The sequence below is a fragment of the Equus caballus genome, chromosome 28 (assembly GCF_041296265.1).
Source record: "Equus caballus isolate H_3958 breed thoroughbred chromosome 28, TB-T2T, whole genome shotgun sequence".
In the NCBI taxonomy this organism is placed as follows: domain Eukaryota; kingdom Metazoa; phylum Chordata; class Mammalia; order Perissodactyla; family Equidae; genus Equus; species Equus caballus.
This window is the reverse complement of record NC_091711.1, coordinates 26,964,638-26,982,004: the sequence shown is the minus strand read 5'-3', so window position 1 is coordinate 26,982,004 and position 17,367 is coordinate 26,964,638. Positions and strand designations below refer to the sequence as shown.

Below are 17,367 nucleotides of genomic sequence, written 5' to 3'. Positions count from 1 at the left end.
ACAGCACTAGAATAATGCCTTGCACATGATAGGCTCTTATTAAATATTTGTTGAGTTAATATAAAAGGCAGATGGCGGGGCTATGTATTCTAGAAAAGAAGGAAACTATGTGCCTTAGATGAACTAAAAAAGCAAACTCTCATTGTGTGGGAGAGTTTGAGGCAAAGTTGGCAGTGGGGAGGTCTGTTGCTATTGTTCATTCTCCTTTCTTAACCTCTTCTGGAGGGTGGAAATTGATCCATGCAGAAGAGCCAGACACAGAGCAGCATGGAGCCTGTGTTGGTATCAAACGGCTGTGCCAAGAAGATGGCTGACATTCCCCACCCAGAGAAGAAATTGCAGAGCGGTTGGGAGGATCGGGTAGAGGAGAAAGTTTCCCCTTCTCTTTTCTCCCCACAACAAACAATGATTTAATGAGCCTTGACAATTACACACAAACACTTGAGGATCAAAAGAAGATTAACTAGTAATGCTGTTTAACACTCCTTTCTCTCCCTCTATACAGAAATATAAAGTGTAATCCGAAGAGTCATAAGCAGACCAACAGCTCTGTTTTAATTAACTGGCTAATAGAAGTTGGTTTTCCATTATACTGTCAGTGTCTTTTTGTTTAAAAAGAAATGATCAGGCAGTCCTTCTGTAGCCTAAACCACTCCTTAAAGAAGTGTTTTTAGAAGACCCTGGCATTTATGATTGGAAAGAAAGAAATTTTCTTAAACATCCCAAGATCTTGGAAGCTAAAATGAAATATGAATACGTGTTTATATTCTCCTAATACCAGTTCTTTTATTTCAGGCAACTTGCTTATAAATTAAAACAAATTTTAAGGCAAAAACAATGAATCCTCTGAAGCACAATTAAAAGTGAAGTTTCTGGAATCAAATGAATAACAAGAGAAAAGATTACGTTTAATGAAAGGTGGATATATTCCTATCAAAACTGTGGAAGACAAAAGTAAAACAATTTTGAGGAAATGTCTCTCAAAATTATTTAATAAAAATAAACGCCTTACTTAATGAAACAGAATGCTGCTCCCTAGCATTTTAAGAAATAAGAACTACGTGTGTCCGTCTGTGTGCATTAACTGTCACCCGGTTGTATGAGCCCCTCACCCACCTGTAACTCCCTTCAACAGCAGTTGCACCATGGCTTCCACTCTAGCACTTTCTAGTGGACAGACTACTGACATTCCTAAGAATTTTAAAAATGATTTCAAGATATTCAAATGCCATTTGGTGATCAAAAGCTTAAATCCCAAGCATTCAATTCTGGACAAGAACAAACGGACTGAGATGGGCAGCCTAGTCCTCTCTTTGTAAAAAAATATTGGGAAAGTTAGAGGAGTTGCTCATGAAAATGTCATATGAAAACCTTTCACTAGCTAATGCTACGGTGGTAAGATTATTGCAACATAGAAACGTATCAAATCAACACTTGTACCCGTTCAGCTTACACAATGTTATATGTCAAGTACATCTCAATAAAAATATTTAAAAATTAAAAGAAAACCTTCCAAAGCATTGGCTGAGTCACAGTCTCAAGACTGTGGAAAAGGCTACAAGCAAAAGCAGTATTGAACAAGTGGGCTATTGCAAAATATACAAAAGCCTTTTCTTACAAAGTTACCATCTAGGTAGTGAAAATAAATGTCCAAGTCAGACAATTGACATGTCTAGATAAACAAACTGAAGATGTGTAATTGAAAAATTTAGGTGCAATAACTGATATTTGCCCAATCTGATAACCAGATCGGTTTGGCTCCAATCCTATTTCTGGCCTCAGCACTTTAAGATAAAACCCTATTATTAGAAACAGGAGAACAAGTTACATAGCAGATTTTCAAAAACAAAGATTATATCTACGCAATAGACTGAAATGACTCAAAAATTATCCACATTAAATATCCAACATTTATAAAATATTACTATCCTTACCAGTATATTTTCTTTACTAGTAAGAGGTTTTCCTGAGTCGAATGATTGAGACATCTGTCAATATACAAAACATTAATATTAGAAACGAGAGTACTGAGCATTCCTTTAAATGAAACTGTTAATGTGTCCTAAAAGTATTTTAAATATCACTTTTACTGTAAAAGTAATACATGCTCTAGTCAGAAAAGAGGAGTATGAAGAAAGTAAAAATCACACTTAAATCAACTTTTGTGGTTGTCAACATTAATATTTTGGTGTCTTTGCTCTGACTTCTCTTCAACGTATTTTTAAATTTTCTATCTTGATTTGTATTCCTTTTCACTAAACATTACTAAACATTCATAATTATTTTCCACTCCATTGTTATTTGTAAAGCTCAGTCAAATAGCGAAGTAATGTTCTATCCTATGAATGTAGCATAGTAACTTAACCTCTTTCCTATTGTTAGACATCTAAGAGGACCACTTCCCACCCTCACCCCTCCATTCCTAGTTTAAATAACATTGCTGACTATTTTGTCTGTATCTCTGAGTGTGGCCTTTGTATAAATTCCTGGAAGCAAAATTGCTGGGTCAGAAGATAAGAACATATTGAGAAAATGTAAAGGGGCTGGCTCAATTACACTTTCATACAACATGCATGTTGTATGAAAATGCCAGGATTACTGCACTTTTCACAGCATTGAGTATTAGTGCTTAAACATACCTTTGCCAGTTTGAGGTAAAATTGTATTACTCTTCAGAAAGACTCCTTCTGTGGTTCCTTTCCCTTTTTTGTGAACTATCTGTTAGTACCTTTGGCTCTAAATGTAACGTTGCGTTCAGAAACATTCAGTTTATTTGCCACAGGAGATTGTTGTATTGCCGTGTAGGGTGCAGCCCTCTGGGTACAGAAGGCCTTTTTAAAAGGCGCCCATCCGTAGAAGTCAACACTTCCCCTCAGTCACCTGGAGGTCACCAGCAGCTTCCATAGATAGGTCACTCACATACGGATGGTACCCTACCTCAAGCACCTGGACCTCTGCTTGCAGGCATTCTGTAGCCACAAAAGCATTCAGGAGACGCTGCAAGTGCAGGGAGCAACCCAAACCAATGAGAGACAAGAGATGATTCCACCCAGTCTCTCTGAGGGCCCAAGTTTCCCAGGGCAGTGACCCCATTAACGCTCTCTGGAATGGTTCTCCTCCCTTCGCTATCTGATTTTCCCACTCGCTCACCTCTATTCCTGGAATCACCTCCCAAAATACACTACTTGCTCCCAAATCCTTATCTCAGGATCTGCTTTTGAGGGACCCCTAAACCAAGACATCACATATAGCTCTTATTGGAAGAAAGTACTGGAAAGTGTTAAAAAAATTTCCTTTCTTGAAGATATTCTTTATCTTCTAGAATACACTGAAAAGTCAGTAACCGAATCCAGTGGAAGACCTTTGGTGATACAATCTAAGAGAGCTGATGGGACTTTAGATTTGGTGATGAGAGCAGAATCCTAACTGGAAAAATAGAATGTTTTCAAAAGCTTGTGAAACGTCTAATAGTCATCCATAAGACTTTTTCAGTTACTTCTTTCATAACTGAAATCTAATTCATTAATCCTTTCTTTAAATAACTAGCCTGCAGCCTAATAACATTGGCACCTATTTTAATTATAAACCCAGAATGCATTTCCTCCTTTAATTACACTTTTTAAATTCCCAATTGAAGCTGGAAAGCTGCAAATTAACTTTGAGAATACAAAACTTGAAGTTACAATCCATTGGGAGACAATTCACCCACACTTTTGTCTTATGAAAACGAGTTGATAAAAATGAAGTTTGGAATTTACCTGTAAAAATTAGTTTCAGACTGTTTGTTTGTTGGTGAAAGTAGTGACTATTGAAAACTCTCTCTTTGTTTCTCATTCTACCCAACTGGCTTCTCTTTCCTTCTCATCTTCCCGGACTTTAAGTGCAGATGACCCTGAGGTTCAGTCCTCCGGCTTCTACTTTTCTCTGTCTCCCTCGGTCACCAGTCGATTTCGTCCAGTTTCATCATTTTACATCTCTTTGCTAATGCTCCTAAATTTACCTGCAGCCCTAAGCTCTCCCCTCCGTTCCAGATCATATACTCTCTGCAGTGACCTACGCTGCATCTCCACCTATATGTCTACTAGGGACCTCATACTTAACATGTTCCACCCCTGCCCAGAGCAGTATTTCCATGTCAGTTAATGAAAACTTCCTCCTACCAGTTGCTCATGCTGAACACTCAAGTAGTCATGCTTGATTCTTTTCTCTTATATCCCACATCCGAACCATCATCAGCAAATGGTTGATGTATCTGCAAATGATCGTGGTCAGCTCTACCTTTGCAATATATCCAGAACTTGACCACTCTTCACTCCTTCCACCACTGTTATCCCAACCATTGTCACATCTCACTGAGATTATTTGCAAAGGCCTTCTGCCTGGTGTCTCTATTTATACCCGTGCTCATCCATGGTCTATTCACCAAAGAGTAAGCAAAGTCGTCCCTTGAAATTTAATTCCTATCCCATCACTCCTCTGCTCAAAACTCTACACAGTTCCCCATCTCATTTAGTTCACTAGTAAACTCTAGTCCTCACCAAGTCCTGTGAGGTCCTACACGACCTGGCTCCTGGGTCCCACCTCTTCTCCCCCTCTTTCTCTCTAGTCCAGCCTCACTTGGCCTCCTTGGTTTTCCTCAACCACATTTTGCAGGCATCCTCTTCAGGGCCTTTGCCCTTGTACTTCCTCATTTGGGAGGTTGTTCCCTCAAGTCTTTCCCCCTCAAAACTCCCTTATTAAAGAGACTTCCCAAACCACCCTGAACAAAACAGCCATGCACTGCTCTGGTTACTCTCTGTCCCCTCAGCTCAGCTTGATTGCCCCTCATAGCGCATCACCACCTGACATGTTTGCATGCTTAATATGTTATTGTTTGTCTTCCTCACTGGACTGTCCAATAATAACATACCTCCAGGAAGGCAATAATTCCATTTATCTTTTTTTTTTTTTTGCAGGGGAAGATTCACTCTAAGCTAACATCTGTTGCCAATCTTCCTCCTCTTTTCTTCCTTTCTCCCCCCCCCCAAAGCTCCAGTACATAGTTTTGTATAGTTGTAAGTTCTTCTGGTTCTTCTATGTGAGCTGCCACCACAGCATGGCCACAGATAGATGAGTGATGTGGTTCCACGCCCAGGAGCTGAACCCGAGCTGCAGAAGCAGAATGCGGCAAACTTTAACAGCTAGGCCATCAGGACCGGCTTCCCATTTATCTTTTTACTGTTCTATCCCCATGCCTGGAATAGTGCCTATATTTAGTAAGCACTCAATAAATATTTTTAAATGAGTTAAAGTATAATTTTAGTAACAAAATGCAAACCATTTATAACAGGGAAAGGTTGTTGACTGAGAAGCAAGCAAGAAAATATGCTAATTTAACTCTGGTAAGGAGATTAGTTCATGCCACAGAAAATGAACAAAAAAACCAACCGACTGCTCTCTAGATAGATAAATACATATAGATACAGATGTATGCACATATAAATATATACACACACAGAATCCTACTGCCTACTGAACGCCCCTCTTAGGATTTTCTGTAGATAACCTCACACTTACACTATTACAATAAATTATAATGCTGTATCAGTCATTATAAGAAATAAGCAGCTACATTTTAGTGGAATACACTGAAGTAATGAATGTATTATGTGTAAATATAATGTCAGCTTATGCAAGTAATTTTCCAGACTTTCAGTCTATTCCCCACCTTCTTTTAGGACCTCCAAATTTGAATCTCTCCAGCACGTACTGTGTCTGTCAGTCTTACTCCTCACACATGTGGTCTCCCTCAGGAAACTGACTTGTTACCTCCTCTTATTTCCTTTATTGTTGACCCACGAGGGTCCACGCATCAGCCTAAAGCCAGATCATCCAGTGATTCCCAGATCGCCGGGAAAACCAAAGTAGAGAAAATAATAGCTCACTCTGATTTAAATATAAACGCCAGTATTCATTTTCAAGAGTGCTTCAATTATCCCAGGTACAAATACAAATTAAGCAAGCCAGGTAAAACCATCTCCCAAAGTCAAAAGACTAGACAAATAGAGGAACATTCTCTCCTCATAGAAATCAGAAGAAATTTGCACAACACATGCTTATCTCTTATATAAAGTATATAAATCAAAAATATCCAAATGAGGGGCCGGCTCCGTGGCCAAGTGGTTAAGTTCGCGCGCTCTGCTGCGGTGGCCCAGGGTTCAGATCCTGGGCACAGACATGGCACCGCTCGTCAGGCCACGTTGAGGCGGCGTCCCACATCCCACAACTAGAAGGACGTGCAACTAAGATATACAACTGTGTACAGGGGGGGTTTGGGGAGATAAAGCAAGGGGAAAAAAAAAAGATTGGCAACAGTTGTTAGCCCAGGTGTCAATCTTTGGGAAAAAAAGGAAGATTGGCAACAGTTGTTAGCCCAGGTGCCAATCTTTAAAAAAAAAAAATCCAAATGAAACATTAGGAGAGGCTCTTTTGATGAAGAACATTAACCCGAAATTATAAGATTAGACCCAAAAGTCTAAGAGGTAGTGGCTGATGAATGTTTCTGCTGAGAACTCGCATGATAACTATAGCATAGAGCCAGAATTCCACTGTAGAAATCTCCCAAGACCACACTCCCCCCAAGACACCCTTCCAGTTCAAAGGAAATGAAATGAAACCTTGTAAAAGCCTGACGTTAGCTATAACCAGGCTTAACAAAGAGTTCTGCAGTACTGGGGACTTGTAAACGCACTTCTGCAGAAGTATTCCCTAGATTTCAGGAACGTAGCCTTCAAAAGTTAAAGAAATGGCTTTGAATCAAATCAAATCAACAGGTTTACCTTTATTTTTCCAGCAGCTTTGCTGCCAGCAGAAATTGACGGAGGCACGTGTTTTCCATGAAAAATCTGAGCTATCTCATGAAAGGCTTCAGAAAAGAATCCTAAATCTATGAGGACTTCTATCTTTAAAGGAAAGAAAAAAAAAATGAGATTTTCAGTTAAACAATTTTTTTTACTTATAAAAATTTTAGAGAAAAATCATCAACTTTCTGAGATCCAAAATTTCTGCTTGATGCTGGTAAAGCAATATAAATTAGTGTTTAGTAAATACGGGTGGATGGGGATGCATGTGTTTGCGTGTAAGGCAGCTAACATGTGCGATGGACCAAGAGGCTATTAAACAGCAGCAGGCGACTGTTCAGAACAATGGACACTTAGCAGATGTGGCCTATTTCATCAGAGACAAACACAAACATATGACAGGCATGGAACAGTTGAAAAAAATAATTGAATTTATCTTTTGTTCCCATGGTGAACTATGATTTAAAAGAAAAACAAAACAAAAACACTACTGATGTTCTCTAACATCTGAGAAAAGTCAAACAAACCAGGAGATCAACTCCACAACGTATCGACGTAGAGACAACTATTCATTTGCTTATCCATAATTAACTGTTGATTTTAAAGACACATAGTTAACAACATTAATCAGTTGGTAACTATACATCATACATGGCTTATTTTGAATACGACCCAGCAGGACTTTCAGTCAGGAAATTATAGAAAGAAAAGAAAAGTACTGATCAAATTCATTCATTCTTTCAACGTGTTTATTGAGCACCTCTTACGCACCAAGACCTCTTGGAGATTACATTCATATTCAGCTAAATCTAGTGATACATAAAGATATTCACAGTGTGAGAAGGGATAGAGCATACTGACAAAATGCCATTTTCAAAACTGTGTCAGGAAGGACTTCTGTGGGGAGAAGGCCTTCAAGAGAAGATGTGGGAATGACGTGAGGGAGAGAGATGTGTGAAAACCTGCCAAGTGGACCTGGAGTACAAAGGTCCTGTGGCGGTGGGAGCAATCTAGGGGTCTTGGTGTGCTCAAGGAACAGCCTGTGTGGCCAGAGGTCCGGGAGAGAGGGGAAGAGGGTTAGGAGCGAGTGGGGGGCTGCTGACCAGAGTTGGGACTTGGGATTTTATTCTGCGTGATAAGAAGATATTGGACAGGTTTAAAGAGGGTGGGCTCCTAACCTGACTTACCTTTTGAGAACATCAGTGACTTTGTAGAGAATAGAGAAAGGTAAATTGTGGAAACAGGGAATGAAATACAATATTGGATGAAGATTATACATAATGTAGAAAAAGAGAATTCAATTTATCCTCAACACATAAACCCATCTTACTCCCTCTTTTCCTTTAAGCACTATCTTAGGAATCTCAGGAGTATATAGAATTTAAAGAAATAAAAAGAAGGCAAGTTAGGGGAAATAGGATGTGACAATAACATGAAAATAAAACATAAAAGGTCAAGAGAATATTTTTAATGGAGAAGAGAAAACTGTTGTCTATTAAGTTACAAACTTTGGCTCTGGCCTAAGACACCTTGGGGTCCAGTCTCTCCAGTGCCATATAATATCAAAATAGGCATTGGAGAGTCATATGAACTCTTTCAGATTCCAGATGAACATTTTTCTTATTACCCCTTGGAGGAAACGCTTCCTCATATTTGTGTGAGGTTAGTCTCCTCTGGTCTTGACTATAAGAGTGCTGTACGTGGATCAGCTGTTAACTGTTAAGGCTACTTCTGGTTTCAGTTTATCATACCAATTTGACCATTTGAAAAAGCAATGGTGATAATAATGAACAATTATTTTCAGAAATGACCAACACTATGAACACAAGCAAGCCAGATGGAAAAAAGAACTACTCATAAATCAACTCTTGACTCACACAAATACAGAAGGGTCGGCACCCTGCCAGAGAATGTTAGATATGTTGAGAATAATAAATCTTTCAAGATATTGGCAGTTCTAAAGTGAGGCCAGTCCAGTTGATTGTAAAGAGATCTTAAAGCTTTCCCTGAAAGACACTGCTGCACTAAAGAAACTTAACAGTGTGACCTATTGCTGTTTGATGTGTCAGAAAGCATCACTGTTTGCTCTTTCCTCCCTATGACTTTTCTCTCTTCCCACCCACTGACCCCAGTTTACTGCAGAAAGGTCAGGCAAACTCTGCTCCCACAGGCTGTCATTGCTTCCTCTGTATGATGCATCAGTTGCCCTTTTTCATTGTTTCTGTCAAAACTCTACTTGGGTTTTTCAGTCTTACCATGCCAGTAAGATCCCACTTCCATCTCACTCTGCTCCTGACACTGTCACCAGATACATCCAATCACATCCTTCTCCTGATCAAAATTCTATAATTTCCAACCCAAGGCTACAGCATGGAGTCCACAGTTCTTCACTGGCTTTCAAGCTACTCTACTACAAAAACAATTGCTAAGCGCCAACAATCCAATAAAAAATAGTCATTTAACCAAAAACTTCGTTCCAGGCTATATCTTTCAGTGCCTCTTGGGATCTCCTTCTGATGTGTTACTAATGGTCATTGCAACACTTCCATGTTCTTGCCTCTTAAGGACAGACCAGAATAAAACCGTTACCTAATTTTGACTCCACAATCTCCTCATTTCTCTCACTGCCCAGCCTCCACATTATGTCTCAGTCAGGAATTCAAGATTGGGCCCCTGGTATTCTCCACATCATGGGCCTCTGGTATTCTTGTGTTATCTTCTCCAACCTCCCTACTCGAAACCTCCGCTCCAGGCTAACTGAACCATCCCTGCCCCGCAAGGAGTTAATGCTTTCTCACCTCTATATCTTTCACACCATTGTCTGCCAAGAATGTTCCCTTCTGCCTCACTCCTGCTCAGTTAGTTCTACTCTTTTCAAGCCTAAATCTTATCTACTTAGTGAAACCTAGAGACCCAAAGCCATGTTTCCCTCTTTCGAACTCCTGGAGACAGTGTTCATTACGATCATTTGGAAATGATCAAGTGCCACATACACACATGATTGTCTTGTGTATATGTCCTGTCTCTCTTCCTTATTTTCACTTCCCTAGAAGCAAAGACCACGGGTTACATCCCTTTGATTAGAGTTACCAACAGAATGCTTTTAGATAGGAGGTACTCGAGAAATGTTGTTTCAGAGGTAAAGCAATAAATATTTACCAAGCATCTTCTAGGTGAGTTCCCACTAACCATGAAGGAGAGTGTGGACAGTAGGCACTTGATGAATGTCTACAGATTTTAAATTCAGTTCAATAATTAATTACCAATATCAAGTATATGAATTTATTACTCAACACACTATAGGAAGGCAAAAGATGAGTAAGATACAGGTCTCAGCCTCAAGAATTTTGCAAACATGAAGAGAGCACTATTTTTAAAACAAGAGAGAGAAAAGTTGTATGCAGTTTTTTAAAAAGTGTTATTGGAATTCAAAAGCAGGAGAACTCTTAAGAGTTCAATAACTCAGAGTGATCCACAAATTTTTATGGCTGATAAATTATTTATTTCTGGGTCAAAATATATTATCTTTACAGCCACCACCAGGCTTCTTCTTAGGGAAGGTACTCACTTTATTTGGAAATAGAATGCAATGGGACAATTTGGGTCTGAAAACATAGGCCCAAGGGCAGGGTCTGGATGGAGAGAGCAGTTCAAAGGGATGTCTAATTTCCCCTCATTAGAAAATGGGAAAGATTGGAGGAGAAGGGCAGAGGGTATTTCTAAAAAAGAAGAAGGAGAGTTAAGCCAGGATTGCGTTGGAGCCCACTCATTCCCAACTGCAAGGGCTGACTGTGCATATCTTGTCCTAAATCACAGTCAACAATGCCCCGTTGATAGGCTGAAGTCAGCTAGAGTGGGAGTACTTACCCCATGGAAATTATAAATTCTCTAAATCAGAGCTTTTTTTAGAGTGAGTTGTGAAACATTTACCAGCATACAGCTGATTAAGCTGTCGGATGGGAGGCAAAAGCATGAGATGTTGGCCAAGAAATATTTTAAGCTCAGAGATGCCAAATATCCCATTTTAGATTGTTTGTTTTGCCTCAAATTTCCCTGTATTCCCAATTTTCAGTAAAGTCCAATATAGAAAATATAGAAATAAAGGCCTTGAGTGAATACGTTGTGTGTGTCTATGTGTAAGTGAGTGACTGAGTGTGTGTGTGTGTGTGTGTAAAATAGGAATAGGGTTGGAATTTAATGCAGAACAGGGAGCAAATGTGCTGGATGTCGAGATGATCCACGTACAAAACAAATTCAACGCGAGTGGGAGCCTGTGACCAAAAGTGACTAGGAAAAGGAGCAGAGAAAATAAGGGGCTTGAGGTTCTCACTCCACATGGGGTTCAAGCCAGCGGCATGTGAGTCTCAAAGGCAGAGAACCTCAGCAGACTTCTAGGTTACAGAATTAATTGTGATTTAGTGTCTGTGTGTTTTGTCACTTCTATTGCCTATGCAAAGAAAAATTCTCCTACACCATGATATACATAAAGATCCTTAGCAAAAAATTCATGGAAACTTCAGAAAACTGGCTCATTAGTCTCCACCAGGAAACCAGCCTTTCCTAAGTGCTGATTTCCAGGCTGACTGGTGTTGGGTGAGCCTTGTTACCTGGTGTAGCTGTTCTTCACTTTACTGTGGCCCAAGTATAACATGATCTAAACCTTTCTCACCGGCTCTTTCTCTTTCTCGTACTTTATTATAATGATGGACAAGTTGTGTTTTTTTTAACAGCACAACACCATATTACTATCAACTTATTATTATGAGTATTAGGATGAAATTAATTTATGACAATATCTTTAATAGTTCAAGAATATCAAATGTCTTAAAAGCTTGCAACTTACCTTGAGGATTCTTGCTTCTAGACTTCTGATTAGGTCTTGGCAAATTCCAGAAACAAAATATTGGTACAGTGCAAGGAGAGGCAAAATCTGCCAACAGAAAAACACTTTATTTTAAAACATATTTTATCAAGTCAATAACCTAATAATAAAGTTTAAGCAAATATTAATACAGGAGATGTATGCAAAATAGTGATTGATTTTTCCAGGCGAGGAGATTATACTGTTTGGGATAAGTGAAATGATCTGCCTAGAATATGCTTCATAATTTTATTAGAACTTTAAAGTGCTATCAGGGACTTATAGTTCCAAGTAGATGCCACTTGGTACCCAAAACCTAGGTTTCACATCTCTTTAAGCATGGAAAAGTGAAAATACAATTAATTATCTTCTTTGAAAAAATTAATTCAACATATATGTATGAATCCCTGAAGACTGTGGAAACACTCTAGCAAATGAGCTATCAAAGAAGTGCAAAATTTAAAACAAAGGAACTCATATCCATGTCCCTTGAGAGCTCCTATTTATTCATCTCAATGTTCACTGTTAGTAGTCTTCAATTGGAATATCTCTATCAGCAAAAAAATGTTTAATAACATGCCCATTGTGTGCCAGGCACTCTTGGATGAGAACAAAATCTAGCAGGTCCCCATCTTGACAGAGCATGTATTCTGTTGATTAAAACCCAAGCTTACTCATCACATTGTATTTTTATTTTCCCAGTAATATCTCCCAATAATATTTATTTTATTTTATTAACCCCAAAGTTCGACTGCTCTTAAAATCACACGGATAGATGTGAAGGCTTACAGATTACCAATATTTCACTTGACCTAGCCACTGTCCAGCTGGAAACAGATGCTGAGGGAACAGCTCTGCCTACACTTCTGATCAGCTCCTCATCTCAACTGACTGAACCTCAGTTTCTACAACTGGGTCCCGCCTCACTAAAGGGAGATGAAGCAAAAAGGGGGATTGGGACTCCCACTATTTAGCAAACTATTTCTCATGATTCCTCAGCAATGGGTCCCACAGCAAATGTTATACATGACAGCAGTGTCCTTAGCCACGGGGCTTCTTCTGGAGGGTAGTGCAATACAAGATGGAAACTGTTTACATCTTGTAAGTTCAGCTCAGGAACTTCTAATTGTCAGTCAACTTGCAGCTGCTAATAGCAACAGCTTTTAAAAAGGATTAGAACTGGTCTGAAATGACTTCAAACATAATGCAATACCATTTTCTACAATTAATGCAGCACAAAACAATAAGAGTTAGCTATTACCTTTGAGATTGTTTCTTTTCTTTAGTGAGAAATAAAAACATACCATTTTATTGCTGCCAATTGCTCAATTATTCATAAAAATGTTCTCAATTTCTTAAGCTTCAGAGGAAAAAAAAAGTCTCATTTCTTTTCCAATGCAGTGATATGTATTATATATGAATACGACTAGGCAGCTAAAGATTACCCAGGGGATCTAACTACTTTCTAAATCCAGAAATGCATCCCACTAACAATGAGAGGAGCACTGTTCTGTTATTTTTTTCTAATAAACAATTTCTTGCCAACTCTGCCAAGTGTAAAAGCATTTATCAACCTCTTCACTCTAACATATGGCTTTATAATTTAAAAACTCATATCGGGGGCAACAAATCTTTTCAATATAAGGAAAGAGAGTGAATTTAGAACAAGAGAATAGAAAACAATACATTAAAAAAATAAGACAGTAGGTATGAAAATTATGGAGGAAAGGGAAAGAAGAAGAAAAAGAGAAAGAATACATATTAAGAAGCAAATATACAAGGAAAAAAAGAGAGGAAATAGCATAAAGGAGGAAAATAGAAAAAATAGGATAAAAGAGGAAAATATAAAATGACCAATAGTTAGAACATACTAATTTATTTTTTAAATGCAACCAACTTCAAATTTATGATATACGCTGTGATTTATTTCTCTAAAGGAAAAGAGACTTGTATTTGGGTTTTTGAATTTCCTAGGACATTAAGAAATATGTCTCTTTCTTTCTTTTTGGTGAGGAAAATTGGCCCTGAGATAACATCTGTGCCAATCTTTCCTCTATTTTGTTTGTGGGTCGCCACCACAGCATGGCTTGATGAGTGGTGTGTAGGTCCGTGCCCAGGATCCGAACCTGCAAACCTGTGCCACCAAAGCAGAGTATGCCAAACCTAACCACCAGTCACCAGGCCAGCCCAGAAATATCAGTCTTTTATTTCACAGTTAGAATCTGTTGTTCACTTAGATGCACCCTTAACAGAGAAAGGACAAGAGACACAAAGATAAGTTTATCTCAATAAAGAAATACTCTTATAGTTTTGGAATAATATGACCTGTATGATTTAACACAGCGAGTTACATGTGCATGAGATTCCTCTGTTTGAGACCAGTGAAGCATTCTATTCACCAAATGTTTTATGGGGAAAAAAAAGATGAAATAATAGAGTAAAAAGGGAACAAAATCAGACAGACATTGCCCTTGCGTCCAAAATGCAATGCAAACAATGATGTCAAAGAAAGAATATTAATGAATATATTTTATTTTAAAGTAATGATAAGGATACCGAATAAAGAGTTTAAAAGTTAAATAAGAACCGACCAAAAGAACATCAGTAAAATTCGAAAAGTATAAAGGAAGGGGGACAAAAATACCACAGTGAATTAAGATTTGTTGGCTCTACAAATTACTTACTATTAGATTTTGCTTAGCAAAGTGCAGTTCACGTATAACGTAATACAGACTTGCAATTACAGAGCAGATGTCAGCCCTGTATCTGTCCGAGAAGAGCTCGATGCCTGGGAGAAGCTGAGTGATTTCATACTGAGCATAGCAGTGCTCAGCTTTGGGGTGTGGAAGTGTGGTTCTAAGCAAACCCTGAAAACGAAAAAAAGGTGAAGCAAAGAGCTCTAAATCACATTTGCAACAGTGAAACAGAAAAATAAGTACATGTATTACCACCTAAAGTGCTTAGCAGATGCCTAGCACTCGGTACACTGTAATAAATGGTACCTACCATTATTATCATCATTACTGGTTCCAAATGCTTTTATCCCTCAAGATGGGCTATTTAAATTCTGTGGTGGTTGGACACTTGTTATTTTCAGAAGAAATTATCATTATACTAAGTTATCATTTCTTTAGGGTCAATTTTGTATTGGTCACTATTGGTAAATTCTTCATAAACATATCTCATTTGATCCTCATTTAATACCCTCCCCCCCAAGAAGGAAAGATTATCATCTCACAAATGATAGAATTGAGGCTTAAACAATTAACTTATCTGAGGTCACACAGCTAATGGTGGCAGAAAGAAGACTCAAAGTTATGTCTATTTACCTCAAAAATCTATGTTCTTCCCACTATACCAACCTATCAGTAGAGGAGATAACAACTTATCTCAGAAGTCTAAATCAAGCAGAGGTAATTCTGAACTTTTAACTGAATTAAGTGAAAAGGTGATTTGTTTAACTTAACCAATTTTTCCTAGGAAATTTATATGAGCAACAATGTACTGGATATTGGAAAAAAAGATGAATATACAAAATCAAATTTGACATTTAGGAGTACTTCCTATGTTATCTTAAACAGCGACATTGCTTTATGACAGATGAAATACAAAATTATTTAAATATATATATCAGGAAAGAATTTCAATCAGATCACTCAAAGTTATAAAGTACCCACTCTAAAATACTAAGCAATTGTTTAAATTTTTAATTTTACAAATTTGCTTTAAAATCATAAAAAGAAGTGACAAGTTTTTAAAATAAATCCAACTAGGTAATTTTCATTTTAGATGTCGTATTCCTAAGAAATTATGTCCACATTAAGCAAAAGTGGAAATTTTTTAAAATCACCTATCTTATAAAATATTTACACAGCACTATCTTCAAGAACAAGGAGTATCAGAAAGTGAAGGACGCAATAGAAGGAGACAGAATCCAATTTCATCCCCTTTGTAACCCTGCCTCTTCCGCCTCTTCCCTTTGAAGCACAGGCAAGAGGTATATAGAACATAAGAAAATTGAAAAGTCTGGCCTTATGTTCAGAGAAGCCTTTCCCAGAGAACTTATCTATCCAGATTTCATAAGCTATCACACTCCTATGATACACAGAACAAGGGTGTCCATCCTTCAAAGTAAACAGAACCTTTAGTTGCTTGCAAAGGCCCCTGGCTACATCCCTGAACCTCGAAATGTCTTGTATTCCAGATAAAAGCTCCTTTCTTCTTCAGTCAAGTCAAACCCAAGATCTAAGAACAGCGAACACTTCTACTTTTGTAGTCTTCAACTTGTTTCTAGCTTTCACTATATGGTATATTTTACATCATGCAATCAAGCAAAACTTTAAAGATGAGGTAACTTAAGGCAACCATTGGAGTCAAGCAGATTGGCTTCGCTGCCTGCTGGCAACATGACCTTGCTAATGACAGGAGACTCAGTTTCCACATCTGTGCAACTCCTTCTTCAGTGGTCTAAAGGAGAAGACTGGCTTTGTTGAATATTACAGGTGAAAGTGCCACAGGGGTTCAGCCAGTGAAGGAAAGACAGGCTCACAATATTTAATCAAGGTTCATGCTATTTTCCTATCTGTGGGTTTTAGGAGCGTGATAAATCAGTACTGCACTTTTTGTACTGATGGAATGAAAGCTCACACTACTGTAGAAAGACATACATAAAGTGTTACCTGAAAGAGTAATGCAGACAAAATGCAACAGTTGGTTCTCCTTTCAACGTTCAATGTCTTAATAAATCTAAATAAGCATAGGAAAAAGAAACTGATTGATAGAAATTCTCCAAAAATATTTTTATATAAATATGTCTCTGATACTCATAGATTTTCTGAAATGAAAAGTCTTTGTGATTCTAAAAATACTACATGCTCATATAAGATCTAGAACACAGAAAAACACACAAAAGAAAACGAAAAATCATCTATAATCCTACCATCTAAACATAATTACTGGTAACATTTAGGCCAATTTCCTTCTAGCTTTTTTCTATGTATAGTTATACATACACACATACTAAGACTAGAATTATGCAATAAATACTATTTTATACACAAATTTTCCATTTATGGACATAATGAGCTATATTATTAATTTACAGAACTTTAATATTTTATCATATGGATGTACCATAATAGGAAAATATTCATCTTCGTTTTGGTTTTTTACAATGCTGAGATAAACATTATTATACCTATGCCTTTGAGCATCTGTCCTATTAGTTCCACTGGATAAATACCTAGAAATGGAATTTTGAGGGGAAAAGAGGAGCACAATTTTTAAGTTTTTGATAAGTATGGCTAAATAATTCCCTCCAAAAGATTTAAACAATGTGTTTTCTCACGAGCAGTATAGTATGGACCCACTGACAATATTAAGTCTCTCCACCAAAGATTAAGGTAATGTTTCTCCATTTACTACCATCTCATTTTATGCCCCTTTGAAGAGTTTGAGTTTTCTTTATACAAGTCTTGAAACTCTTATGCAACTATAAATCACATTACCTTCTTCTAAGTTATATTTAGATAAAACCAGTTGGCTGCACTCTATTAATAACCACATCTATCTGAGTTTAGCTCCTCTATATGGATATTCGAGTGCTGTGTTTTGCCCTTCTGAGCAGTGGAGAGAAGAGTTTCTTCTCCTCAGGGAGTCTCACAGAAC

At 37.8% G+C, this 17,367-nt stretch overlaps 1 protein-coding gene across 12 annotated transcripts in view; it reads right to left on the bottom strand.

Moving 5' to 3' along the window:
* CFAP54 (cilia and flagella associated protein 54) overlaps nt 1-17,367 on the bottom strand; it is a 301,315-nt gene that overhangs the window by 111,637 nt on the left and 172,311 nt on the right. For 11 of the 12 annotated variants that reach the window (XR_011433771.1, XM_023631775.2, XM_070254526.1 and 8 more), the window contains 5 exons: nt 16,380-16,446; nt 14,385-14,567; nt 11,683-11,769; nt 6,819-6,941; nt 1,935-1,988 (listed from right to left, as the gene is read on the bottom strand). Coding sequence is in view for 11 of the 12 variants with exons in the window: in XM_023631775.2 (XP_023487543.2) it covers nt 1,935-1,988; nt 6,819-6,941; nt 11,683-11,769; nt 14,385-14,567; nt 16,380-16,446 (514 nt within the window). In the remaining variant the exon portion in view is untranslated. The remainder of the gene's footprint in view (nt 1-1,934; nt 1,989-6,818; nt 6,942-11,682; nt 11,770-14,384; nt 14,568-16,379; nt 16,447-17,367) is intronic. The other variant, XM_070254527.1, reaches the window with a different exon arrangement.